Genomic DNA, 27040 nt, shown 5'->3' on the forward strand with positions numbered 1-27040 from the left:
TGCATTGTCTGTTTTTGACCTGTTTTGGTGTTGAGCTGGGGAGCGGGTGTTGGAATGAGAAGGAGGTGTTCAGTGTGCTCAGTAAGTGTGAATGGTAGTGCTAGGAGATGTTTCCATGTGTTCAGTGTGCTCAGTGAGTGTGGATGGTAGTGCTAGGAGATGTTTCCATGTGTTCAGTGTGCTCAGTGAGTGTGAATGGCAGTGCTAGGAGATGTATCCATGTCTAAATCCACAAAGCAAATATATATTCATCCAGAGCTACAGCTACAGAGCTACAGAGCTTTTTACCCCCAGAGAAACCCAAAGAGCTTAAACAACAGAGGAAACCCACATCACCTTTGCTACAGCACAGCCCCACTGCACACAGAGCAGGGCTAGGAGAGAGAAACTGCTCTTACTGACAGTGTCCTGGGGTCTGTAGTGACCAGTAGTCAGGACACCAGGGTCCACACCCCACTCTTACTGACAGTGTCCTGGGGTCTGTAGTGACCAGTAGTCAGGACACCAGGGTCCACACCCCACTCTTACTGACAGTGTCCTGGGGTCTGTAGTGACCAGTAGTCAGGACACCAGGGTCCACACCCCACTCTTACTGACAGTGTCCTGGGGTCTGTAGTGACCAGTAGTCAGGACACCAGGGTCAACACCCCACTCTTACTGACAGTGTCCTGGGGTCTGTAGTGACCAGTAGTCAGGACACCAGGGTCCACACCCCACTCTTACTGACAGTGTCCTGGGGTCTGTAGTGACCAGTAGTCAGGACACCAGGGTCCACACCCCACTCTTACTGACAGTGTCCTGGGGTCTGTAGTGACCAGTAGTCAGGACACCAGGGTCCACACCCCACTCCTACTGACAGTGTCCTGGGGTCTGTAGTGACCAGTAGTCAGGACACCACATTTAAGCAGGTAAATGTATTTTATTACTTTATTACTAAGGATGCACCAAGTAACCTACTGTCACTAATAGTGTGCTGGCATCACTCTTTAACTCCAAACAGCCAGGATCAAAGTTCTCTCATCCAAAGGCTGGAACCTCCTACACAGTTTCAGTGGACACTCTATGGGACATTATATTGTAGGATGACCAGATGTCTTCTTTTTCCTGGACATGTCCTCTTTTTGAGACCTAAAATATTGGTCCGACTGGGATTGATAAAATTCAAAAAATTGTCCAGTACTTTGTAGGCCTACAGTACAGATTTTTGCTTGTTCCACGCATTACCGGTAAATGTTTTGAATTTACACGCAGTGTAGCGTGAAAAGGGTTTTGTGTGTGTGTGTGAGGGGGGGGTTGTTTTTATGGCCATGAGAAACAACAACGTTTCACTTGTTTCATTATATTTCAAAATGTTTAGTTAAAATCGATAATTTTTGAGGACTCCTAAGTTGTGATGTCTTCATTTTTTCCTCAGATTTTAAGACTTCCGTTGTGTTAAAAGGAGGAAAAAAAAACGTTAAATTTAAAAGAGGACTATATTTTTGTTTTTTCCTTGTTTGCTGTTATGGAAGAGAAATAACAACCCTGCAACTGTTTAAAAGTTTACTAAGAAGTTTATTAATAAAAACTAGAGAGTTTAAACTGATTTTTTTATTAGAAAAAGTAATAAGGATTCGTTACTCTGGAGGCATGTGTCGAGTGTCGATTATCCCCCTGTTCTCTTTCATAAAAACCAAGATATGGTCACCCTATTATATCGAGAACTGAATATCAGGCGGAACAGCTCACCCTACTGGTCCATACACACCACTTACCTAATTAACCTCATTTTCCTCAGTGGTCTTCCAGCCCAGTCCTGATAAGACCCAACCTGCTAAGCCTCCGAGACCTGTGGAGGTGTTTATCTCAAGGCTGTATTGCTGCCATCAAAGAAGCAGGGCTCTATATGGTCCATTGTACTCAATTTCTTGATTTGCAAACCTTTTGCAATATTTCCTGTTTCCAGTTTATGTATGTAGGTATACTCAGCTTGCATGGGTCAGTTCAATACGGAATACGGAGGCAGAAGCAAATGATAAATTCTCGGGGGGTTCAGTCTTCTGAATGTAAATCATTTGCTTAAGTTTCATTGTAAACGTCCATATCTGTTTTTTGTTTGTAAACATAATAAAACGAACATGCCTCCCAACACGTACACATTTAACACTGTCATCGAACAATCGCTGAAAATATTCTGAGGAGTCTTCGAAAGCTAGACCAGTAATGAGCCTAGTCGTAGAAAGCTTCGGAACACAGTTTACTCCGTGTCTTTTGTTTATCGAGAAACGGAAGCGGCGGAAGTGGTGGAGGTGCGGGGAGGGTGGGGAGGGGGAAGGCTTTCGGTGCAGCACCCGGAAGTTGACTATTTGAATCGGTTTATGCTTGTGTTTTGATGGAGGGAAGCGTGCACGGAGGGTCGCAGAATTTCAGTGCGCCAAGAGAGGATACAATCCGAACCGAGGAGGGGCGGGGCAGACTTTCGGGTGGAACCAGGCCGCGAATGAGACCCGAAGTCGAACTTGGAGCGCGATGAGAGGCGGCAGTCCGGAGAGCCTGACGGGTACTGATAGGAAAGAGTGGCGCACAGTGAGCTGGTGAATGGAGGAATTATAATCGTGGTTGTTATTGTTAAATTGATAACGGTCAGTGAACACTACTTAAAAAAGCACCAAAGCAAATGTAAGCCATTAACTCTGCAGCGAACGGTACCGGCCCTTCTGCTGTTCGGATTGCAGTTTTGTGTTTTCATTTAGTATTGCAAATATATCAAATGCTCTGGTGTATGAAGCTATGGACACCTTACTTATCTGTTGTAGCCTGCTCCACTGCAGGCGTCACAGTATTGTCAGACTCCCAGTGTATAGCAGTGTGCTCCACTCCGGGTTTTGCGCTGTGGTCAGTCAGACTCATGCATGATACACACGTCTGGGCTCTTCATTCTGTTGATGAAGAAGATCCCGCTGCATCTTGTCCGGATGCAGTTGTAAGTTGCTTTTCATAAAATCAGCTGCTAAATAATGTACATGGAGAAGTTGATCCAGGTTGTTCTCGATATGAACGCCAGCTTGAAATCTCCAGTGTCCTGGTGTGGTTTGTGTACAAGAGCCTTGCAGCTGGTAGTGTGACCTGGAGTGGATCACACTGCTGTGCAGTGGGACTGTGACTGACAACACTGAAAACCCCTGAGTGGGTCAGACCACTGCACTGGGAGTCTGAGGATCATGTTTGGGAAATGTAATGATTTGCATAGATCCACAGTGCTCAGATGAGGTTAATATTCACTGTCCTTTTCAGTTGAACTGTCCGTTGTGCATAAACTCAGATTCATTTTGATGACGCAGTCTTACCCAGACCTTTCTGTAGAATAAAGTTGTGTGTGTGTGCTTCTGGGAGGGATTCTTGTGCTTGTAAGTGGCTCCAGGATTGTTTTAAGGTGAAAAGACTTTCCCAGTCACAATCAAAGTGTAACTGATGGACAAACCGTTTCTGTTTATTAATTTGCCAACTACGATTCTGTCCGAATTGTGTCCCAGAGAGAAGTCCCAGGATAGTTCAGGATTCAGGTCACGACAGTGTAAGTGCTCTCATGTGCTTCCAGGTCAAAGTTAATGATGAGTTTGACTCGGAAGAGGAAGTTGGGGTCTCCTGAACGACTCCAAATCGGGTCCAAAGCTAGCAAGCAGGAGGAGTGGATGAGTCCTCCGACATCCCACAATGCACCACAATCTAAACCCCAGGTCACTCCACCCTGCACCCCCGAGAAGAGTCAGGTTTGCCCAACCCTGCTGGAACCCATGGCCAAGGGGAAGGACCAGGGAGTTGTCCCGGAAACCTTGTCACCGAGGAGACAGTCACCAAGGTCCAAGGGTCAGAGCCAGACACCCCACAAGGACCCTAAAACAACAGGTATGGAGTAGAGAGCTGTGTGACTGGGATAGACTGTGTTTGGCAGCTGGTTTTCAGGCTGTGCGCGGCTGCTGGTTGCACTGGGATTCAGGCTGTGCGCGGCTGCTGGTTGCACTGGGAGAGAGGCTGTGTTTGGCTGCTGGTTGCACTGGGAGAGAGGCTGTGCCTGGCTGCCGGTTGCACTGGGATTCAGGCTGTTTTTGGCTGCTGGTTGCACTGGGAGAGAGGCTGTGCACGGCTGCTGGTTGCACTGGGAGAGAGGCTGTTCCTGGCTGCTGGTTACACTGGGAAAGAGGCTTTGTGCAGCTGCTGGTTGCGCTGGGAGACAGGATGTACCTGGCTGCTGGTTGCGCTGGAAGAGAGACTCAGAGATTCTCATTGCTCACCATTGGTGCTGTCTGCTTGCAGTGTCCAGTGAGGACCCCACACAGTGCCACAGCCCCACAGAGCACCCCTCACCGGCAGAGGAGGACACTGAACTCGATCTGGTCATTACTCTGGGTACGGGCACTTCCTGCTTGTTTTGTGGCTTTGTGATTGGGAGTCAGAGTGGATTGCGAGTCAGAGTCCAGGTTGTTTAAAGTCTTCTGCCTGTCCAGATGAGCAGGAGGGCGGGGGTCGCCGGGGGCGCCGGAAGGCCGCAGTGAAGAGGAAGAGGGGGGCTGGCGGGGAAGGGGTGCCCCCGGACTGTGAGTTCGAGGTGGACGGACAGCTGGACCGCGAGCTGGAGAGCAAGTCCAAGCAGCACAACCTGACCACAGTCAACGTTCGCAACATCATTCACGTGAGTCCCTCCATAGGAGCGCTGTTGCCATGGCAATCGCACAGCTGTCACTCTGGGTCCTGCTGCTGATACAGCTACTGACGCTGACGCTGCTACAACTACAGGCGGCGACACAGCTACTGACGCTGACACTGCTACAACTACAGGCAGTGACACTGACACAGCTACTGACACTGACACTGCTACAACTACAGGCGGCGACGCTGACACTGCTACAACTACAGGCGGCGACGCTGACACTGCTACAACTACAGGCGGCGACGCTGACACAGCTACTGACGCTGACACTGCTACAACTACAGGCGGCGACGCTGACACTGCTACAACTACAGGCGGCGACGCTGACACAGCTACTGACGCTGACACTGCTACAACTACAGGCAGCGACACCGACACAGCTACTGACGCTGACACTGCTACAACTACAGGCGGCGACGCTGACACTGCTACAACTACAGGCGGCGACGCTGACACAGCTACTGACGCTGACACTGCTACAACTACAGGCGGCGACACCGACACAGCTACTGACGCTGACACTGCTACAACTACAGGCGGCGACACTGACACAGCTATTGACGCTGACACTGCTACAACTACAGGCGGCGACACCGACACAGCTACTGACGCTGACACTGCTACAACTACAGGCAGCGACACCGACACAGCTACTGACGCTGACACTGCTACAACAACAGGCGGCGACACTGACACAGCTAGTGACGCTGACGCTGCTACAACTACAGGCGGAGACACAGCTAGTGACACAGCTACTGACAGTGACACTGACAGTGACACTGACACAGCTACTGACGCTGACACAACTACTGACATTACTACAGCTACTGACACAGCTACAGACAGTGACACTGACACTGCTACAGCTACAGACAGTGACACTGACAGAGCTACTGACGTTGACACAACTACTGACATTACTACTGCTACAGCTACTGACAGTGACGCACAGACAGCTACAGGCCCTGCTACTGACACCGATACAGCTGCTGACACTGACCCTGCTACTGACACCTCTACATCTAGTGCTAAAGTCACTGACTCTAGTATTGCTACTGCTCCTTTACTGATGATACAGCTCCTGCTGCAGCTGTTACTAATGCTGCTGTTGCTGCTGCGCTTGTTATTGCTAATGAGGACTCTGCTTGTGCTGAAGTGTAGCTGCTTCTGCTACCCTGGGACTGAGCTGCTGGGACACAGCTGTGGTGATCTCACTGCTAACGTGTCGCCTCGCGAGTGACGGTGAGGGGGGTGCGATCAGGGCCAGGCAGAGCAAACAGCTATGGCGTGAGTGCAAACACAGCCACGCTGGTGGAAAAATCGTGCCACGCCGACGTCACGGTGTGTGCGTGCGTGTGTGAGGGCTGTGTTACCCGTCCAGGTGTGTGAGCGCAGGGCTAAATGGGCTCTTTTATAGCTGTTTTCCGTATAAACAGCGGCCGGATATCGGTCCTTTCTGCGGATGTTTGTGTGAAGGCAGGGCTCTGACCCCTGAGCTTTCTCATCGGAGCAAGAGTCTCCGTGACAACAGGTGAATTTAGCGTGAGTGTGTGTGGTCATACTGCATGTGCGTGCGATCGTGCATGTGCGTGCGATCATATGCATGTGCGTGCCTGCGCGTGTGTGCGATCAGGGGCAGGTGTGTCTGCGTGATCATTTGTGTGTGCGTGATCATGTGCGCGTGCATGCATTGACGTGTGTGCCTGCGCGTGTGTCCGGACACAGGCCTGGCAGGTGATAAGCTGGGGGCTTGACCCAGGCTGGTCCTTCTAAAGCACCGCACCTGGCAGCGGTGTGGCTGCCGGGCCGCTGCGGGTTCTTAGTGCGTCACGGGCGGGTTCCTGTGTTCCGATCGAACCCGATCCCTTCGCCGATGAGCAGGCAGGCCTCTTCCAGTTGCACTGATACCCATCCCCGTGCCCTCTTGACCCCCCCCCACAGGAAGTGATCACCAACGAGCACGTCGTGGCCATGATGAAAGCCGCCATCAGCGAGACGCAGGACATGCCCATGTTTGTGAGTATGGCGTGCTTACATCACTTCCTGCCGTCGCCGCGCCGCGCTGCTGATCGGACCGGGGGCCCGGGGGGCCCGTGTGAAGTGGGGTGGGGTCAAGACCAGCGCTCTCACACATGGCTTGACTTTGTGAGCAGCCCTGCTGGGAGGAGCTCCTCCAGATAAACTCCCTCTCTCTCCAGGAGCCCAAGATGACCCGGTCCAAGCTGAAAGAAGTGGTGGAGAAGGGCGTTGTGAGTTTCAGATTTCTAGCTTGCATTGATTTGTTCTCACTTTCGAGAATGAAACATTTTTAATAATTGTAATTATTCGTTTTTAGTCATTTTTGTTTGCCCCTATATGAAAAGTATGCACAGTTTTTTTTTAATGAAACAGGTCTTTGACATTGATTAGAAATTCAGTGATTAACTCTTCAAGTTCTGTTTATAAGACCAATAAAGAGATGTCACTGTGTGTTGGACTGAAATGGGCCGGGTCTGTGTTAATGTCCTGCTGAGAGAACTGACACTGGTGTGTCTTGCAGGTCATTCCTACCTGGAACATCTCCCCCATCAAGAAGGCGAAAGAGGTGAAGGTGAACGATAGTGCTTTAGCACAGAGCAGTGCTGTACCCTACACAGGCGCACACCTCTATACACACACGCAGACACACAGACGCACGGCCTCTATACACACACGCAGACGCACGGCCTCTATACACACACGCAGACACACAGTCGCATGGCCTCTATACACACACAGTCACACAGTCGCACGGCCTCTATACACACACAGTCGCAGACATACAGTCGCACGGCCTCTATACACACACAGTCGCAGACACACACCTCTATACACACATGCAGACACACAGTCGCACAGCCTCTATACACACAAACAGACACACAGTCGCACAGCCTCTATACACACACACAGACACACAGTCGCACAGCCTCTATACACACACACAGACACACAGTCGCACAGCCTGTTCTTCGGTTGTGCCAGTGTGGGTTTACATGCAGTCTGCCTGTCTCTCCAGCCTCCACAGTTTGTTGACATCCCACTGGATGAGGAAGACTCCTCTGATGAAGAGTACTGCCCTGACGAGGATGAGGAAGATGAAACTGCAGAGGAGGTTGGAGAGGAAGCCTTGTGTGGCATGGATTTTTCTGGTCATTTTCTCTGCACTGCATTAGTTAATAACTGTTCTGATGATCTGTGTGTCTCAGACCTTCTTGGAGAGCGATGTGGAGAGCACAGCTTCCTCTCCACGGGGCAGCCGGCTGGGACGACCCAGGACTCCCCTTGACACCTCAGAGGGGGACGAGGAGAGGAGCAGCAGCCCAACACAGGTAACACACCTGAAACAGGTGACACGCTGGACACATGGAATACACCGGCACAGGTGACACACCTGAGGCACTCCGGAGATGGGGAATACACCCAACACAGGTAACACACCTGAGACACTCCGGGGGCGGGGCATACACCCGGCACAGGTGACACACCTGAGACACTCCGGAGATGGGGAATACACCCAACACAGGTAACACACCTGAGACACTCCGGGGGCGGGGCATACACCCGGCACAGGTGACACACCTGAGACACTCCGGAGATGGGGAATACACTCAACACAGGTGACACACCTGAGACACTCCGGAGATGGGGAATACACCCAACACAGGTGACACACCTGAGACACACGGAGATGGGGAATACACCCAACACAGGTAACACACCTGAGACACTCCGGGGGCGGGGCATACACCCGGCACAGGTGACACACCTGAGACACTCCGGAGATGGGGAATACACCCAACACAGGTGACACACCTGAGACACTCCGGAGATGGGGAATACACCCAACACAGGTGACACACCTGAGACACACGGAGATGGGGAATACACCCAACACAGGTAACACACCTGAGACACTCCGGGGGCAGGGCATACACCCAACACAGGCGACACACCTGAGACACACGGAGATGGGGAATACACCCGGCACAGGTGACACACCTGAGGCACTCCGGAGATGGGGAATACACCCGGCACAGGTGACACACCTGAGGCACTCCGGAGATGGGGAATACACCCAACACAGGTGACACACCTGAGGCACTCCGGAGATGGGGAATACACCCAACACAGGTGACACACCTGAGACACTCCGGAGATGGGGAATACACCCAACACAGGTGACACACCTGAGACACACGGAGATGGGGAATACACCCAGCACAGGTGACACACCTGAGACACTCCGGAGATGGGGAATACACCCGGCACAGGTGCTGACCCCTCATCTATCTTTAATTCCTTTACTGTTCTCTGACACTGCCCCTCTGCTTCCCTTGTGTCTCTTCTCTCGTCCTGAATCTCTGCTCTGTCCCAGGGGCTGTCCCCCCCAGGGCCCAACCAGCAGAGACACCTGAGGGTGGAGGTGGTCCCCATGGGGCCCCCACCGCCTCCGAAGGCCCCCGGCGGCCCCAGCTGGCCCCAGCAGCCAGACTTCAGCTTCATGGAGAAACTTCACGCCGTGGAGGAGGAGCTGGAGCAGAGCCCCGTCTGCATGGACTCCTACCAGGTACCTCCTGGCCCGTCCTTCCTCCGTCACCAGACGTCAAAAGGCGCTTCTTTGCAGGAGGAGTGCTGGGAGTCTGGAAGGAGGAGTGCTGGGAGTCTGGAAGCGTGTTTCTCTCTCTCCCTGCTGCTGTCTCCCCGAGCGCCTCCCGGCAGCCCGCTTCTGCTCTGTGCCTGATTCTCTTTCCTGGCCTGTCAGAGTCTGGGTGACAACCTGGTGGCGTGCCGCACCCGTTCCAAGCGCCCCCTGAAGGACGTGCCCCTGGGGCTTCTGGAAGCCGAGCTGCGGGCGCCGGACATCACGCCGGACATGTACGAGATGGGCGGGCAGGAGGACAACGAGTGGCAGGGCTGGCTGCGCGGGCTGATGACATCAGAGGTGGAGAATGATGGTGAGAGTCTAGGGAATCAGTCCCCGTGGCTGACTGAGCCAACTGCCCCTGTGTCTTACTGACCATGTACACTGCAGACCCTACTGAATCCTGACCCTGTACCCTACTGACCCTGTACTCAATTGGCCCCTCTCCTTCTGTATCTTTTTTTGCTGTCTCTCTGAACATAGAGAAAGCATTAAACAGGTAGAGTGCCTGCAGGCTGATGGGGTTGTGTGTGTGTGTGTGTGTGTGTGTGTGTGTGTGTGTGTGTGTGTGTGTGTGTGTGTGTGTGTGTTTGCTGATGTCTGTTCTCACGGAGATAAACACACACTGGCCGCCCAGACGCCACACTGATACCATGGGCCCTGCAAATGGGTTAAAAATAGACCATCTGTCAGCCTGACAAACAGCCCACCTCCCTATCTCTGCCACTCTCTTTCTCCTGAGAACTGAGCCCTATGATTGAACTCTTTCTACATCTCTACCTCTCTCTGTGTGCAGTTACACATACGCTTCTCTGTGTGGTACGACACACACGCACGCAGGTGTCTCTGTGTGTTGTAATCCAGAGCCTCTGTAAATCCCTTTCTGCAGCCCTTGTTTTTCCTGCTCGCTGCTCGTGTGCGCGTTGATGGCGCTGTGCAAATGTCAGCAGCCAATAGCAGTGGTTAACAAGCTCTGGGCTGTGTGTTTGCTGAGGGTGTGTGTGAGAGCGTTGTGCGCCGTGTGGCTTCCAGCCAGAAACAGTTTGTGTGGAGCCTGTGTGCTCTCCCCCACGATCGCAGTTTCTCGGGCTTAATTGGCTCTTCCGGATGGAGAGGGGCTGGCCTTCTGTCCGCTGGGATCCCCAGCCCGTTGGGATTGGTGTCGCGGTGTGCTGACATTCTGCCCTCTTCCTGTCTGCAGAGGAAGGGGACGACGAGGACGACCCCGAGTACAACTTCCTGGATGACATCGACGAGCCTGACCTGGAGGATTACCGCAATGACCGCGCCGTCCGCATCACGAGTGAGTCACCGCGGAGACCCCAGAGCCATGGGGACCAGAGGTTACTGTGGAAACCAGTCACTGTAGGCGCTGGATTACTGTAGGGTCCGGAGAGTTACCTCCGCGAGGAGCTGTACTAGAGGGAGCAGTCATATAGGGTCCAGAGAGTTACTGCAGAGAGGAGTTAAACTAGAGGGAGCAGTCATATAGGGTCCAGAGAGTTACTGCAGAGAGGAGTTAAACTAGAGGGAGCAGTCATATAGGGTCCAGAGAGTTACTGCAGAGAGGAGCTGTACTAGAGGGAGCAGTCATATAGGGTCCAGAGAGTTACCGCAGAGAGGAGTTAAACTAGAGGGAGCAGTCATATAGGGTCCTGAGAGTTACTGCAGAGAGGAGCTGTACTAGAGGGAGCAGTCATATAGGGTCCAGAGAGTTACCGCAGAGAGGAGTTAAACTAGAGGGAGCAGTCATATAGGGTCCAGAGAGTTACCGCAGAGAGGAGTTAAACTAGAGGGAGCAGTCATATAGGGTCCAGAGAGTTACTGCAGAGAGGAGCTGTACTAGAGGGAGCAGTCATATAGGGTCCAGAGAGTTACCGCAGAGAGGAGTTAAACTAGAGGGAGCAGTCATATAGGGTCCGGAGAGTTACCTCCGCGAGGAGCTGTACTAGAGGGAGCAGTCATATAGGGTCCAGAGAGTTACTGCAGCTAGGAGTCACACTATAGGGAGCAGTCACTATAGGGTCCAGAGAGTTACTGCAGCTAGGAGTCACACTATAGGGAGCAGTCACTATAGGGTCCAGAGAGTTTCCGCAGAGGAGTTAAACTAGAGGGAGCAGTCATATAGGGTCCAGAGAGTTCCCATAGGGTGCTTGTCATTTCTGAGCTCTCAGATAGTCATGGAAGTGAACCACCCTCGAATGTGAGGGACGAGGAGAGAGAGGAGCCAGGGTAGTGGGGCTGACAGGCCCGGTTCTGTGACGTCCCGGTGGTGAGTGGTCAGTGTCAGGGTAGGGCCAGTCTGCAGTGAGGCAGTGTGTGCAAAGTCACTGACCAGCTCTCTCCCTTCTCCCTCTCGCTCACAGAAAAGGAGGTGAATGAGCTGATGGAGGAGCTGTTTGAGACGGTAAGAGAGAGAAGGTGGGAAGAGAGAGGAGTCTCCTGTCTCTCTGCAGTCTGTTCTTCTGTGAACCACACAGTCTGCCCAGCCACAGCAGACTTCCTGTGCACAGCAGTCTGATCCAGCTTTGATAAGCTCAGTTAAGGTCTCAGCAGAAATGAATGGAGCAGACATGCTGGTGTGCCCCAGGGCACTGGGGCACCTTGCCCAAGAGTGCCAGTTCAGACTGTTGTCTCTTGTCTCTGTGCCATGATTATCTGTCTCTTTCTCTCTGTCTGCCTACCAGTCTGTCTCTCAAATTCAGTTAAATTCAAGAAGCTTTATTGGCACGACCAATGAATAAATCAGTGTTGTCAAAGTATATACAATTAAAATAAAATCTACAGACATTTACATTACAGACACAACATAATACATACACATACAAATATGTGGAGCATTATTGAGAGACAGGCTCACTGTTCCCCAGGCTGTGACAGGAGATCACATACTGGGCTGCCAATTCAACTGAGTTCCCTCCTCCCTCTCCCAGTAGGATTGGAAGCCAATATGATGCTGGCAGGTTTGGTTATTCTGGGGTTAGATTTATAACTTTAGGGAAGAATGTCTCTCTAATCCCAGAGTATCTGTCACAGTGCAGTAGGAAGTGCACCTCTGTCTCTATTTCTCCCCGCTGGCAGTGGGAGCACAGCCTGTCCTCTCTGGGCAGCCAGGTCTGCCTGTGTCGCCCAGTTTCTATGGCCAGGCTGTGGTCACTGAGCCTGTACTTTGTCATTGTGTTCGGCTAGAACCTCAGTCTCGCTCCATATCTCTCTGTCTTTCTGTCTCACCGTGTGTCTGTCTCTCAGTTCCAGGATGAGCTTGGCGTCCCGGACCAGGACGACGAGGGCCACGATGACGAGGAGGAGCGGGAGGAAGAGGTGGAACAGGGAACCCCCAAGTTCAACGTACCGCAGGCAATCCGGTGAGCACCCCAAATTGCACTCTTTGCTGTACTTTCCTCCCCTCTCTCTTGGCTCACCCCAGTGTCTCTCTTATGATTATATTTCTCTGTCCTTGCCCTTCTCTCTCTCTCCTCCCTCTTCCACCTCTCCTCTCTTTCTTTCTCTCCCTCCTGTCTGTTCTCTTTCTGTCCTCTCTTTCCATTAGCAGCATCTGGCCCTGCTCTGCTGTCACCATGGCGATGGGCACGTCTGTGTGGTGGTGAGCACGCACGTGTCTGCATGTGTGCGCTTCATGTGTTTCTGAGCACGTAGGAGTTGGTCTGTTTGTCTCAAAAGATGATAAGCCTCAAATCTCTAGTCCCTGGTGCTGCTTCTGTACAACAACCCTGTAGAGCAGACTGCTGCACACTGGGAGTCTGATCGACAGCACTTTAAAACCTGGAGTGGATCAGATTGCTGCACACTGGGAGTCTGACCAACAGCACTGTAAAACCTGGAGTGGCTCAGGCTGCTGTGCACTGGGAGTCTGAGAGCACTGTAAAACCTGGAGTGGATCAGACTGCTGTGCGCTGGGTGTCTTATTTTCAAACATTAAAAGGAGAAGATTCCTGTGCAGTCTGTTTCTCTGACGTATTTTAGATTGCATTTAAACCGTTATGAGCCATAACCATGAGACAAGACTGTAATCGTCTGACCAGCTTTGGTTTCTGGGACAACCCAGAAGTCGTTTGCTATAATTCCACATCGTTTGTCCTGCTTAATTAACCGGGGGTCTTTAACAAGCTGGGGAAGGTTAATTGCTGGGGTACCTGTTGGCTGCTGCTGCTCTGTTCGCTGAAGAGATTTCATGACCCACTGGAACGGAGTGTCAGTGCTCAGCTGGAGGTCAGGGGTTAAAGGTTGAGGTTAGGCCTTGTGTCAGGGTTTGTCTGAGTTTTAGGGGCTGTGGTACGGTAACCTCCCTTTAATGGGACAGAGCAGCAGAGAGGTGCTGCGTCTGTTTGGGAGGGGAGGCAGAGAGACGCTCTCCCAGCCTGGGCTTCTCCGAGCCTCGGAGGCAGCGAGGCAGCGAGGCAGGGCCCAGGCCGCACAGAGCTACACCTCGCTCGCGCACAAGCATGTGTCTGTCCCCAAGAGGATGCAGCAACCTTGTCCACTACAGGTTTTACAGTGCCATCAGTCTCACTCCTGGTGCACAGCAGTCTGATCCACTCCAGGTTTTACAGTGCTGTCAGTCTCAGTCCTGGTGCACAGCAGCCGGATCCACTCCAGGTTTTACAGTACCATCACTCTCACTCCTGGTGCACAGCAGTCTGATCCACTCCTGGTTTTACAGTGCTGTCAGACTCCCAGTGCACAGCAGTCTGATCCACTCCAGGTTTTACAGTGCTGTCAGACTACCAGTGCACAGCAGTCTGATCCACTCCAGGTTTTACAGTGCTGTCAGACTCCCAGTGCACAGCAGTCTGATCCACTCCAGGTTTTACAGTACCATCACTCTCACTCCTGGTGCACAGCAGTCTGATCCACTCCTGGTTTTACAGTGCTGTCAGACTCCCAGTGCACAGCAGTCTGATCCACTCCAGGTTTTACAGTGCTGTCAGACTCCCAGTGCAGACTGCCAGTTACTCAGAGGCCTGTTCATCCTCCCAGGGAGCAGGTCCTGTCCTCCTGAAGGCTGCCTTGTGGGCTCAGGCACTGTGATCACGGCGATGCCCTGATCTTGCCCAGGCGCTCTGAGACACTGCAGCTGTGGACCAGAGACTGCTGGGAGCTGCTGTTTGGTAGCTACAGCGCCAGACAGATACAGTTTTAATTATAAGGTGACCCAACGTGCACAAGGGCACGGCTCGTGGAATTTCCCTGCTGTCCCGATCTTCGTGTGGGTTTCCTCCCACAGTCCACAGACGTCCTGGCAGGTTCACTGACTCTCTTGTGTGAGCGTGCGCTTATCTGGGTCTGTGTCTGACATCTCATCCAGGGCCCTTCGCTCGCTGGGGTGGGCCTGGTCTCCCCCGTGGCCATGAGCTGGATGAAGGGGTGGATTGTGGACAAAACGCCCGGGGAGTCATTTGCTTCAGTGCGGAAAAAACCTCCCGGCATTTGGGAGGGACACGCGTGCACAGGCAGTGTTACCATCAGGGTGACCACACGCACGCCTGCACGTGCACAAAGACTGTGCTGAGCAAATTGCATCAGCCCTCGCCAGCCAGGACTCTGTCAAGAGGCCCTTTGCCTGCAGGTCTGCACGTCGAACCGTAGAGGGTCTTTCAGTAAGCTGATTCCAGAAACCTGGAATATCGCACCTCTCCGCCTTGTCTGCGGAGCCCAGGATAATGGGGCTGACGCATCAGGCGGGAGAGGAGCCAGAGGCTGGCGGGGGCGACAGAATCCGAGGAAAAGTGAGGAAGGTTCCAAACCACATTTGGCCTACTGATCGGGGGATCCCAGGGAAGAGCTTGTCAGCTTCATGGTTTGTGGAACTTCTCAGACATGTGCAGAGGTGATTTAACCTGCTCGTAGGCCCTGGGGCTACAGGTATACTTGTGGCCTTTTTCCGTAAAGTCAGAATGACACCACACGCCACAGTTCAGCTCTCTCCCGACCTTGTGTGTGTGAGGAGTTCAGTTGCAGATGGGTTCAGCGCCTCCTTACGAGTAAATTCTCTAAATTGAGTGGCCTCTTCCACGAAGTCTCCCTCCAGGTCCATGCGATATTTCTTTTGGAGGGTTAATGCAGATGAGCGGAGATCTTGCTCAGACATAGAAGCCCATGTGTTCAAAACCCAAAGCTTTTCCTGAACATCCTGGTATGAGCGCCATCTTGCTAAATACCTCGAACGCAACGTTCCATAAATGGCCACAAGTGCATCTGATGCAGTGGCTGATCAGCGTTAGGGTGGATCATTTGAATAAATCTGGACAATCAACAGCTAAGGGTATGTGACATGTAAACTCTGGCCAGTGAGAGACCCTGGATCGTTCGGGACCCCTGGGCTGAAGCCCAGGTATGCTTGTGCATTAAATGGCCCGAGGACATGTGTCTAGACGCGTCCCCAGGAACAGGGTCTGATTGTACACAGACAGGTAGAACCGGCAGCGGGATGGACCAGACTCTGATAGAGCTGTCTGTCAGACTCCCAGTGCACAGCAGTCTGATCCACTCCAGGTTTTACAGTGCAGTCAGACTCCCAGTGCACAGCAGTCTGATCCACTCCAGGTTTTACAGTGCAGTCAGTTAGACTCCCAGTGCACAGCAGTCTGATCCACTCCAGGTTTTACAGTGCAGTCAGTTAGACTCCCAGTGCACAGCAGTCTGATCCACTCCAGGTTTTACAGTGCAGTCAGTTAGACTCTCAGTGCACAGCAGTCTGATCCACTCCAGGTTTTACAGTGCAGTTAGATTCTCAGTGCACAGCAGTCTGATCCACTCCAGGTTTTGCAGTGTTTCCCAGTACAGCAGTATGAATGACCCCACTGGATGTCTGTGTCTCTGGCCCGCAGGTTCGAGGAGCCCCTGGCCAACATGCTGACGGAGAGGCGCCGTACCGTGAAGGAACAGCTGGAGGCGCTGCAGCAGCGCCGGGCCCTGCAGGAGTCCCGTCCCGAGCCGCCGGCGCCGGCCCCCGCGGGCCCCCACTTCCTGATGCTGCCGAGCCCCACCTGCACCCTGCTGCTCAACCCCACCCAGAAGCACCAGCTCCAGCAGCAGATGCAGCAGGTCTGTAGAGGCGCTTAACGAGGCTCCCGCAATTAAGACCGCCGCGGACCGCTGGAAGTCCCTACACGGACTCTAGTGTCCGGACTTGGGAGGTCAGGGTTCGACGCCGGAGCCTGAGCCGCTGCTCTCCGTGCTGCGGTTAATTTCATGTTCTAGTTCTGACACGTCACGGTTAATATGAGCTATTTTATTTCACAGTTCTTCAGCGTTGAAAGAAATAAAAGAAGGTGAGATCGCATTGGTTAAATGGAAGCTGTCTGTATAGCTTCCTCCTCTCTCTCCTTTCTCCCTCTCCTCTTTCACTCCCTCTTCTGCTTCTCCTCCTCCTCAGCCCCTCTCTCGTCTCCTCTTTCTCTCCCTCTCGTCTCCTTCCCTCTCTATCTCTCTGTCAGGCGGAGCTGCAGGTTGGAAGAGCTGGGAAAGGAGTAGGAACAGGAGAAATAATGGGAGAAAACGGCTGTTTTTTATTAAAAGGTCCTGTTTCTCGCCTTCTGTCTGCAGCACGTGCAGCTGCTGACTCAGGTCCACATGCTAACCAGCACCATACCGGCGCTGCAGAGCGAGGCAGTTACCACCCGCCACTTCCTGGTGAGTCTCTGGCCGCCCGGCCCCCCGACCGCCCAGCCTCTGCAAGGACGCGCCCTCCAACCTCCTCTTCTCCCTCCTCTCAGACGGAGCTGCAGTCGTTCGCCCAGAGCACAGAGGAGACGCGGGGGCTGGTGGAGCCTGGTTTCGTCAGCATGTTTCGGGCCTGCAACCTAGAGGGGGCGCTGTCTCTGCTGGAGGAGTTCGACCGCACGATCAAGCCTCAGCTCACCCAGGCCTCCCCCCAGAGGCCTGCCCGACAACGCTGCAACACCGTCGGTGAGGGCGCCGGTCCTGGGGGCTGAGGGTCTTCCTGAGATAGCTGATCAGGGAACGAGGGGTTCAAACTGATGGAGAGAGAAACTCTATATGAGAGATAAATATCCTGACTCTAGAAGGGCTGTGTCTCTACCTGTAACACTGACACAGATCACAGTGAGACTGGGGCTCCTTTACAGCTCTCTGTCTGTCCCAGACTGGCAGTGAGATTAATATCCTGACTCTAGAAGGGCTGTGTCTCTACCTGTAACACTGACACAGATCACAGTGAGACTGGGGCTCCTTTACAGCTCTCTGTCTGTCCCAGACTGGCAGGGAGATTAATATCCTGACTCTATAAGGGCTGTGTCTCTATCTGTAACACTGACACAGATCACAGTGAGACTGGGGCTTCTTTACAGCTCTCTGTCTGTCCCAGACTGGCAGTGAGATTAATATCCTGACTCTAGAAGGGCTGTGTCTCTATCTGTAACACTGACACAGATCACAGTGAGACTGGGGCTTCTGTAAAGCTCTCTGCTCCAGACTGGCAGGGAGATTAATATCCTGCATAAAGAATCTGCAGACAGCCTGTAGCTCAGTGTGTGGCACTTGGCAGTTTCTGAAGTACAGGATGAGATCTGTAGGCTGTATTTCTTCTCTCTGACTGGGGTGGCTGTAGTTGTTACTGTCTCTTGCTGATGTGTGTTGACCTGTCGCTGTGCCGGCAGTGCGGCCCTATCCCACCATGCCCCCACGCCTGGCCTGGCTCCTGGCAACCCGGAAGGAGTTCTTGTGCCCAGAGCTCCTGCCCATCTGCAGCCTGGACCCAGCTCAGCACCCCCCCAGGGTCAAGACCATCTACACCCGCGGAGAGGACAGGTGCACACACACACACCTGTGTTTCTGTACTGGAGAGGAGCTCACACTGACTCTCTCTTTGTATGTTGATGGACTGTCTGCTGTGCCTTGATGAACCTCCACTCAGAGTGATGGCACCTCGTGTAGTCTTGTTAAAATCAATACACGCATACACACAGGCTGACACACTCGCACACGCGCCTGTGCTCGCGCACTCACACACGTCTGTGCATGCACACCTGCTCGCGCACTCACACAGGCTGACACACACACACGCGCCTGTGCTCGCACACTCACACACGTCTGTGTATACACACCTGCTCGCACACTCACACACGCCTGGACGTGCACACAGGCTCACACACACACACACACACGCGCCTGTGCTCGCACACTCACACACGTCTGTGTATACACACCTGCTCGCGCACTCACACACGCCTGGGCGTGCACACAGGCTGACACACACACACACGCGCCTGTGCTCGCACACTCACACACGCCTGTGCATACACACCTGCTCGCACACTCACACACGCCTGTGCATACACACCTGCTCGCACACTCACACACGCCTGGGCGTGCACACAGGCTGACACACACACACCTGTGCATACACACCTGCCGGCGCACCGGCACACACCTGTGCTCGCACTCTCGCACGCATCCTCTCGAACTGACGGCCAGCTCTGCTGCGTGCCCCTCTCACCTGGCGCCTCTCTCTCTCCCCCTGGCAGCCTGATCGCCCTGGGCCTGAAGCACTTCGCCGACACCGAGTTCCCTCACCAGCTCGTGTGCCGCTACCTGGTCCGCACCAAGACCGCGCAGCAGCTGCGCATGCACCTGCGCGAGGCCAGCCACTGCCGGGCGCCCGACAACGAGCTGAAGGTCAGCCCCCTTCTCCCCGGGCTGTCTGGGCCCCCGTTCAGTGGTTTCGGCCCCTTTAGTCCCAGCCAGGGCTGAACTGGGCCACAGCTCCTTTCTGCAGATGCTTATGAAGAGCCCAGAAAAGCAGGCCTTATGAAGAGTCTCCTGTGGGGGCTCCTGAGGGGTTCGGCCAGTGGCGGCCCTCTCTCGGAGCCCCCAGCCGGCACGGGTTCGACGCCCCACCCCACTGCAGCTTTTTCAGTCCCTCCACACTCTTCGTTTTCATGCATCGACCCTGCTGAACACCAGCGAACTCATGAAGAATTTGTGCAGACTGGCCTTTCAAGTCTGAGGGTGAAATGAGCTCAGGCTCATTGAATAATTAGTCAGTTAAAGTCACTAATTCAGAGCTCGGACGCAGGACTGGATGTGACGCGTCCCTTTAGCTCTCCTGTGTTACGCTCTCATGTGTGTCGTCCCACCTTTCTCCTCGCAGCATTTCCTGCTGACCAGGAAGGTCCCCCCTCTGCTGCGGGCGTGCCAGAGGGTGCTGCCCACAGACAGCCGCCCTGCTGTGGAGAGAGAGCTGGCTCGAATGCCAGCCTGGCTCCAGGTCAGTACTTGCATCCATCCCGTACTGCGTCAGACTCCCGTTCGGCAGGTGTTTCGATCCGTTTCAGATTTTGCTTCCTTGCTGTCTCAGGTCTTCCTTGCTATACAGGGCGCACCGTAAAACCCGAAATGGATCAGGCTGCTATGCACTGCGGAGGCAGAAAGGCAGATATGACTCTGACTCCCGGAGAGACTTGCCTAAACCTCATGGGTCACAGGTTCACGCCTGCATCCTGTCGCCTGGTCTAACAATTGAGCCTATGAAAAGAGCTGGTTCTCAATATCCCCGAGCAGGGGATAAGAAGGCCAGCATTCTGGCTCGCAGCACCGTAAAACCTGAGTAGATCAGACTACTGTGCACTGGGGATCTGACTGGTAGCACTGTAAAACCTGGAGTGGATCAGACTGCTGTGCACTGGGAGTCTTGACTGCACTGTAAAACCTGGAGCGGATCAGACTGCTGTGCACTGGGAGTTTTAACCTGCATATCCTGTCATGTCTTAAGTGTTGTCTCTCCCCTCTCTCTTACGCTCATTCTTTCTCTCCCTCTCCTGCAGAAGAGCCTGCCAATCATCCACAAGGCTGTGCTGGATTACAACAGCACCTTGGAGGGAGGGGAGGCCACACCAGGAGAGTCAACCCCTCCCTACGTGTTCCCACCTGGGACGCAGTACCCCCCTGATCTCCCCGCAGATGTCACCTTGCGCCTGAACCCCTATGGCGTTAGGACCCTTAAACCCCATTCCAGACTCTGGCCTCATGGCAGAGCCAAGAGACTGGTGCTGTCCAGGCCTGTAGTGCTCCCACTGGATAAAACCCCAATGGTCCTGCAAATGCCTCTCTCTACCCGGCCGGTGAACTTCAACCCCACTGTGACCCTGACGCGGATTTCGGAGAAAGAGCTGGAGCAGAATGCCTGCAAGAAAGCATCCTCCTCCATAAGCAAGATCTGCCCTTTCTTGATACCAACGCTTCTCCCTCCTGTGAGCTCCCCCTGCAGTGCAGGAGGAGTAATGACGGGTACAGCAGTTGCAGTTCAGACACCATCAACCACAGTGCAGTTATCTGTGGGCGCCCCCTGTAGTGCAGGAGGAGTAAAGACAGGTACAGTTATTGCTCCTCAGAAGCCATCAACCACAGTGCTGTTGCCTGCAGGTGCCCCCTGTAGTGCAGGAGGAGTAAAGACAAGTACAGTTGTTGCTCCTCAGAAACCATCAACCACAGTGCAGTTATCTGTGGGCGCCCCCTGTAGTGCAGGAGGAGTAAAGACAGGTACAGTTATTGCTCCTCAGAAGCCATCAACCACAGTGCAGTTATCTGTGGGCCCCCCCTGTAGTGCAGGAGGAGTAAAGACAAGTACAGTTATTGCTCCTCAGAAACCATCAACCACAGTGCTGTTGCCTGCAGGTGCCCCCCGTAGTTTAGGAGGAGTAAAGACAGGTACAGTTATTGCTCCTCAGAAACCATCAACCACAGTGCAGCTATCTGTGGGCCCCCCCTGTAGTGCAGGAGGAGTAAAGACAAGTACAGTTATTGCTCCTCAGAAACCATCAACCACAGTGCAGTTATCTGTGGGCGCCCCCTGTAGTGCAGGAGGAGTAAAGACAGGTACAGTTATTGCTCCTCAGAAGCCATCAACCACAGTGCTGTGGCCTGCAGGCGCCCCCTGTAGTGCAGGAGGAGTCAAGACAGGTACAGTTATTGCTCCTCAGAAGCCATCAACCACAGTGCTGTTGCCTGCAGGTGCCCCCTGTAGTTTAGGAGGAGTAAAGACAGGTACAGTTATTGCTCCTCAGAAACCATCAACCACAGTGCAGTTATCTGTAGGCGCCCCCTGTAGTGCAGGAGGAGTAAAGACGGGTATAGTTATTGCTCCTCAGAAACCATCAACCTCAGTGCAGTTATCTGTGGGTGCCCCCTGTCCAGTGGGAGGACTAAAGACAGGTACAGTTATTGCTCCTCAGAAGCCATCAACCAGAGTGCTGTGGCCTGCAGGTGCCCCCTATAGTACAGGAGGAGTAAAGACAGGTACAGTTATTGCTCCTCAGAAACCATCAACCACAGTGCAGTTATCTGTGGGCGCCCCCTGTAGTGCAGGAGGAGTAAAGACAGGTACAGTTATTGCTCCTCAGAAACCATCAACCACAGAGCAGTTATCTGTGGGCCCCCCCTGTAGTGCAGGAGGAGTAAAGACAGGTACAGTTATTGCTCCTCAGAAACCATCAACCACAGTGCAGTTATCTGTGGGCACCCCCTGTAGTGCAGGAGGAGTAAAGACAGGTACAGTTGTTGTTCCTCAGAAACCATCAACCACAGAGCAGTTACCTGCAGGTGCCCCCTGTCCAGTGGGGGGAGTAAAGACAGGTACAGCTGTTGCTCCTCAGAAGCCATCAACCACAGTGCAGTTATCTGTGGGCACCCCCTGTAGTACAGGAGGAGTAAAGACAGGTACAGTTATTGCTCCTCAGAAGCCATCAACCACAGTGCTGTGGCCTGCAGGTGCCCTCTGCAGTGCAGGAGGAGTAAAGACAGGTACAACTGTTGCTCCTCAGAAACCATCAACCACAGTGCAGTTATCTGTGGGCACCCCCTGCAGTGCAGGAGGAGTAAAGACAGGTACAGTTATTGCTCCTCAGAAACCATCAACCACAGTGCAGTTATCTGTGGGCGCCCCCTGTAGTGCAGGAGGAGTAAAGACAGGTACAGCTGCTGCTCTTCAGAACCTGTCAACCACAGTGCAGTTGCCTGTAGGTGCCCCCTGTAGTGCAGGAGGAGTAAAGACAGGTACAGTTGTTGCTCCCCAGAAACCATCAACCACAGTGCTGTTGCCTGCAGGTGCCCCCTGTAGTGCAGGAGGAGTAAAGACAAGTACAGTTGTTGCTCCTCAGAAACCATCAACCACAGAGCAGTTATCTGTGGGCACCCCCTGTAGTGCAGGAGGAGTAAAGACAGGTACAGCTGTTGCTCCTCAGAAGCCATCAACCACAGAGCAATTGCCTGCAGGTGCCCCCTGTAGTGCAGGAGGAGTAAAGACAGGTACAGCTGTTGCTCCTCAGAAGCCATCAACCACAGAGCAATTGCCTGCAGGCGCCCCCTGTAGTGCAGGAGGAGTAAAGACAGGTACAGTTGTTGCTCCTCAGAACCCATCAACCACAGTGCAGTTATCTGTGGACGCCCCCTGTAGTGCAGGAGGAGTAATCACAGGAACGGCAGTTGCTGCTCAGACTCCCTTGTGCACAGTGCAGATACCTGTCAGCGTCCCCTACAAAGCCAAACGAGCGAAGAAAGGTGCAGCAGTTGCTCTTCAGACATCATCAACCACACTGCGTTTCCCTGTGGGAGCCTCCTATGGCACAGGTGGAGTAATGACCGGCATGGAAGGTGGTGCTCAGACTCCATCGTGTACAGTGCAGATACCTGTGAGCGCCCCCTGCCAGGCGGGAGGAGCAGGGACAGGCATGTCGGTGGCATCTGCGACGCCAGGAATCACGGTGCAGCTGCGTGCGGCGCCTCCCGTGTCCTTCTCAAGAGCCATGGTGGCAGCAGGTGTGAACCCCTCCAGCCAGTTCCTGCAAATCCGGCCTGTTTCCCGCAGCCCTTCTCACCTGCAGGCTCCTTTGCAGCCTCTTCTCCTAACCATTCCAACTGGAGGCTCTGTAAGCCTGTATAGCCTGGGAGGAGCCAGCGTGGGAGGTGTGGGCAGCGGAGGGGCTGGGGGGATGCTGTTTCCCAGGGCAGTGGGTGAAACAGGGCCAAGAAGGGTCTGCAGAGTCCTGCAGCCCACGGTCGTCATCAAACTGGGCACCCCTCTGACCACTGCAGTGACCGCGGCCGACAGGACGTCCGCCGAGACCCCCCCCGAGCCCGCCTCCCAGCCGCAGGACCCCGTTACTCACCCCGATGGTGCCCTGGCCGTACTCCGCAAGCTGGTCGGGGTTGCCCCAGAGTCCGGGAGGTCCCCAACACTCAAAGGGGACATACCTTTGCAGCTGAGGACAAGTCCCTTATTACAGTGTAGCATCCCCTCTCCTGAAAGCCGCCATCCTGCCTCCATTAATCCCACATCCCTCCCGAGTCCTGCAGCCCCGGAAACCAGCCCTGGCAACTTGGGTACCAACACCTCTGAGGTCGAGGGGGCCCCCCAATTCAGCTCGAAGCCTCCCGATGTCATGGGACAAGAAAGAGCCGGAGCAATGCAGGATCCCCACAGTTGTCAAGTGGCAATCCACATTCCAGTCTCAACGAGTGCAGGGGGACCCCCAGAATGTATGGACAGCCAGTCCCTCGAGAGTAGCACTCTTACACACGCTGAAATGGCAGCCCCCTTGAAATCTGCAGCACCCCAATGCCCAGAACCCCAGCAGCCCACAGCGGGAACAACTGAGGAAATGAACCCCACAGGGGCTGTACCCCACTTGAGTACGAACACTGCGGACGACACAGAGACTTGCCAAAAAGTGTGGATCAGCACAGACACTGGAGCAGCACAGCCGTTATCTCAGGAACTCCAGGGCTGTACAGTGAAGTCCGTACCCCAGAACTTTTCAAGCATTATGGATACAAAAGGGACACCCCAATATTCCACAGTGAATGCAGAAAATAAAGGGGTTCTCCCCACCCCTTCAAGTGACATAGGTACCAAGGAAGCCCCTCCTGGTAATTCAAACACAATCTTCAACAAAGGGACCCCAACAAACTCCTCTGAGCTTATCTCAACTTTAGGGGTGAGGTCTGAGACGGGTGACAGAGGCCAAGGTCAAACTGAGACCCCTGAATCCCAAACATTCACCAGTCACAATGTTGGCTCATGTGAAGGCAGTGGAGGGGTACCCCAGGAATCCTCTGAGGCCAAAGACACGACAGGTTCTTCCTGCAGAGTTAGCGGCATGCATCCATCCCCATTTCTCTGCACCCCCTTGGGTGCTTGTCTGCCTGAAGGAGAGATCGAGGAGGTGGAGGAGGACAGAGAGGATTTGGGTCAAGAGGAGGAACACGAGGAAGAGATGGGGAGTGATTTTGGGGAGCCCCTCCTGGCCCTCTCGGAGTCATCAGGGAGCCCAGCTTCTAGTCTGGACAGCCAGGCTGATGCGCTTGAGCGACTGATGGAGATTGAGGGGGAGAAGGAAGGAAGAGGGAACGAGGAAGAGAGAGAGGGGGGGAATTTGACCTGCAGAGACAGTGTTCCTCAACTGCAGAGAGGCACAGAGGAAGAGGGGGAGGGCGGGAGAGGGAGGGAGGAAGAGATGGAGAGAGGGGGTTTGACCTGCAGAGACATTGTTCCTCAAGTGGAGAGAGGCACCGAGAAAGAGGAGGAGGAGAAGGGAGGAAAAGGGAGTGAGGAAGAAAGGGAGAGAGGGGGTTCGACTTCCAGAGATGGCGTTCCTCAGCTGGAGAGAGGCAACACCGAAGGGGGAGGGAGCTCTCCACAGTTAGAGAGAAATGAGGAGGAGAGAGAGACGGAGAAAGAGAGAGGGGCTTCGGTGTGCAGAGACAGTGTTCTTTCACTGCGGAGAGACACAGAGGGAGAGGAGGAGGGAGGAAGGACAGTGTCAGGACATGGCTCTCCACAGTTAGAGAACAATGAAGAAGAGGATGGCGGGGGGCGACCGGGGCCAAGGCGCAGTGAAACTGAGGGAGAGGAGGGCGAGAGAACGGGACAAGAGGAGGACCGAGCCCGGGTCAACACGACGGCCTGCCAAGTCGAGTGGGGCCTGCAGGGAGAGGCCGGGGGGGGTGGCCTGGCGCTGAGCTCGGGCACAGAGAGCCAGGGCCAGCCGGGCCAGGCGGGAGAGGGGGGAGGAGGAGGAGGAGGAGGAGGAGGGGGAGAGCAGGAGGGACAGCGCGGCGGTGGAGCGGACCAGGTGGGAGAGGGGGAGAGCGGAGGCGAGGGGGAGAGAGACGGAGGCGAAGGGGAGAAGCGGGGAGAAGGAGAAGGGGGCGAGGACGAGAGTGAGAAGGGAGATGGGGATGGGGAGAGGCAGGGCGAAGGAGAGGAGGAAGAGGACTTCGATGACCTCACGCAGGACGAGGACGAAGAGGAAGTGATGTCATCCGCCTCTGAGGAGTCTGTGCTGTCTGTCCCTGAGTTACAGGTGCGGAGAAGCTACGTGTATGGTGTGTCCATCCACGGGATTCGCTTATCATCCCTGCTCCTGTACTGTTCCTGTGTAACCTGTGCGTGTCCTGTCTGTGCCCTTCCCAGGAGACCATGGAGAAGCTGACCTGGCTAGCTTCGGAGCGCCGGATGTGCCCAGAGGGTGACTCTGAGGAGGATAACTCGCAGAACTCCCAGAATTCCCAAGAGGAGAACTCTGAGGAGGAGGAGGAAGTGGGCCCCCGCAAAGGAGAAGAAGCAGGGGATGGCGATGCCAGCAAGATGATTGGTCAGGGGGCTCCACAGGGGGCGGGCCCTCTTGAAACCAGTGACAAGTGTGCTGGGCGAGGCAGAGGTCAGTGTTGGGTTTATGGAAGATCAGTGGTGGGGAGGGGGCCTGGTGTTGGTATGATAAGGACACCAAGGAGATGTTAAGGGTTGTGGGATCAGTGTCATGTCAGAGTTAAGTTCAGTTATTTTTGGCTTTAGGGAGGAATCATGTATCTGCAGTCATTTTGGGGGCAGGTCTGCTAACTTTGATTGGATTTAAGCCCTTTCTTAATTAATTAATACTTTGTAATGATTTATATTGTCCAGGCCTGAAAGAGGTGTGTAGCTCCTAAAGAGCTCACAGCAGGCAAAGTACATCTTTTTAGATTAAAAGTCCTCCAGTCGAGTCAATGCCTCAGTAACCTGACCTGTGCGTGCCAACAGCCCCATCTAGTGGTGCAGGGGGAGAAGTGCAGCAGTCCAGCCAGACTGGGAACATGCCAACAGACTGTGTTCAATGCAAGATGCACTCGGGCCGCTGCCTGTCTCTCTCTGATCTATGGATTCCCTCTCTGTGGCCCCCAGGCCGGGGCAGAACGCCCTCCCGCAGCCTGCGTCGCAGTCGCCGTCGGGAGCGGGACAGCAAGGACACGTCCAAGCTGCTGCTGCTGTACGACGACAACATCCTGGAGAACGACCCCATGAGGGAGAGCAAGGACATCGCCTTCGCCCAGGCCTACCTCAACAGGGTGGGTCACGACCCGCGGGCACTCTGACCCAAAGGCATACCGATACTGACATGCACCTGGTACACTGGCACACTAACACATGCACAATGATACCCGATACCTGTTTCACTGATGCACTGGCGTAACGATAGATTGGGACACTGACAATCGATCCACTGACACATGGGCACACTAATGCTCAATTCACTGATTCATTGGGACACCAGCAGCCTGCATACTGACACACAGGCCCTGTGTACCTGGTACAGTGATGGACTGGGACACGGATAGCCCGGCAGGTTGAAGCTCCGTCATGCTGTGTGTGACAGCACTGCGACCCCTGACCCCCC

The 27040-nt window shown here is 54.1% G+C and overlaps 1 protein-coding gene across 10 annotated transcripts in view; it reads left to right on the forward strand.

Annotated features, from left to right (window-relative positions):
• The first annotated feature begins 2313 nt into the window (after positions 1-2313).
• Positions 2314-27040, forward strand: part of LOC148640041 (uncharacterized) — a 28973-nt gene continuing 4246 nt past the window's right edge. For 3 of the 10 annotated variants that reach the window (XM_088620675.1, XM_088620681.1, XM_088620685.1), the window contains exons 1-23: positions 2314-2573; positions 3578-3885; positions 4294-4386; positions 4485-4669; positions 6629-6703; positions 6886-6936; positions 7227-7277; positions 7725-7820; positions 7915-8037; positions 9084-9275; positions 9471-9663; positions 10552-10653; positions 11717-11757; positions 12600-12715; positions 16199-16415; positions 16917-17003; positions 17087-17279; positions 17990-18140; positions 18857-19007; positions 19483-19599; positions 20156-25690; positions 25801-26047; positions 26548-26711. In XM_088620675.1, the coding sequence (XP_088476801.1) occupies positions 2509-2573; positions 3578-3885; positions 4294-4386; positions 4485-4669; positions 6629-6703; positions 6886-6936; positions 7227-7277; positions 7725-7820; positions 7915-8037; positions 9084-9275; positions 9471-9663; positions 10552-10653; positions 11717-11757; positions 12600-12715; positions 16199-16415; positions 16917-17003; positions 17087-17279; positions 17990-18140; positions 18857-19007; positions 19483-19599; positions 20156-25690; positions 25801-26047; positions 26548-26711 (8553 nt within the window). In that variant the 5' untranslated portion in view covers positions 2314-2508. Of the gene's footprint in view, positions 2659-3577; positions 3886-4293; positions 4387-4484; positions 4670-6628; positions 6704-6885; positions 6937-7226; positions 7278-7724; positions 7821-7914; positions 8038-9083; positions 9276-9470; positions 9664-10551; positions 10654-11716; positions 11758-12599; positions 12716-16198; positions 16416-16916; positions 17004-17086; positions 17280-17989; positions 18141-18856; positions 19008-19482; positions 19600-20155; positions 25691-25800; positions 26048-26547; positions 26712-27040 lie in introns of all 10 variants that reach the window. The other 7 variants (XM_088620677.1, XM_088620678.1, XM_088620676.1 and 4 more) reach the window with 7 other exon arrangements.

This window comes from Lepisosteus platostomus, chromosome 26 (assembly GCF_059453375.1).
Source record: "Lepisosteus platostomus isolate fLepPlt1 chromosome 26, fLepPlt1.hap1, whole genome shotgun sequence".
NCBI lineage: Eukaryota > Metazoa > Chordata > Actinopteri > Semionotiformes > Lepisosteidae > Lepisosteus > Lepisosteus platostomus.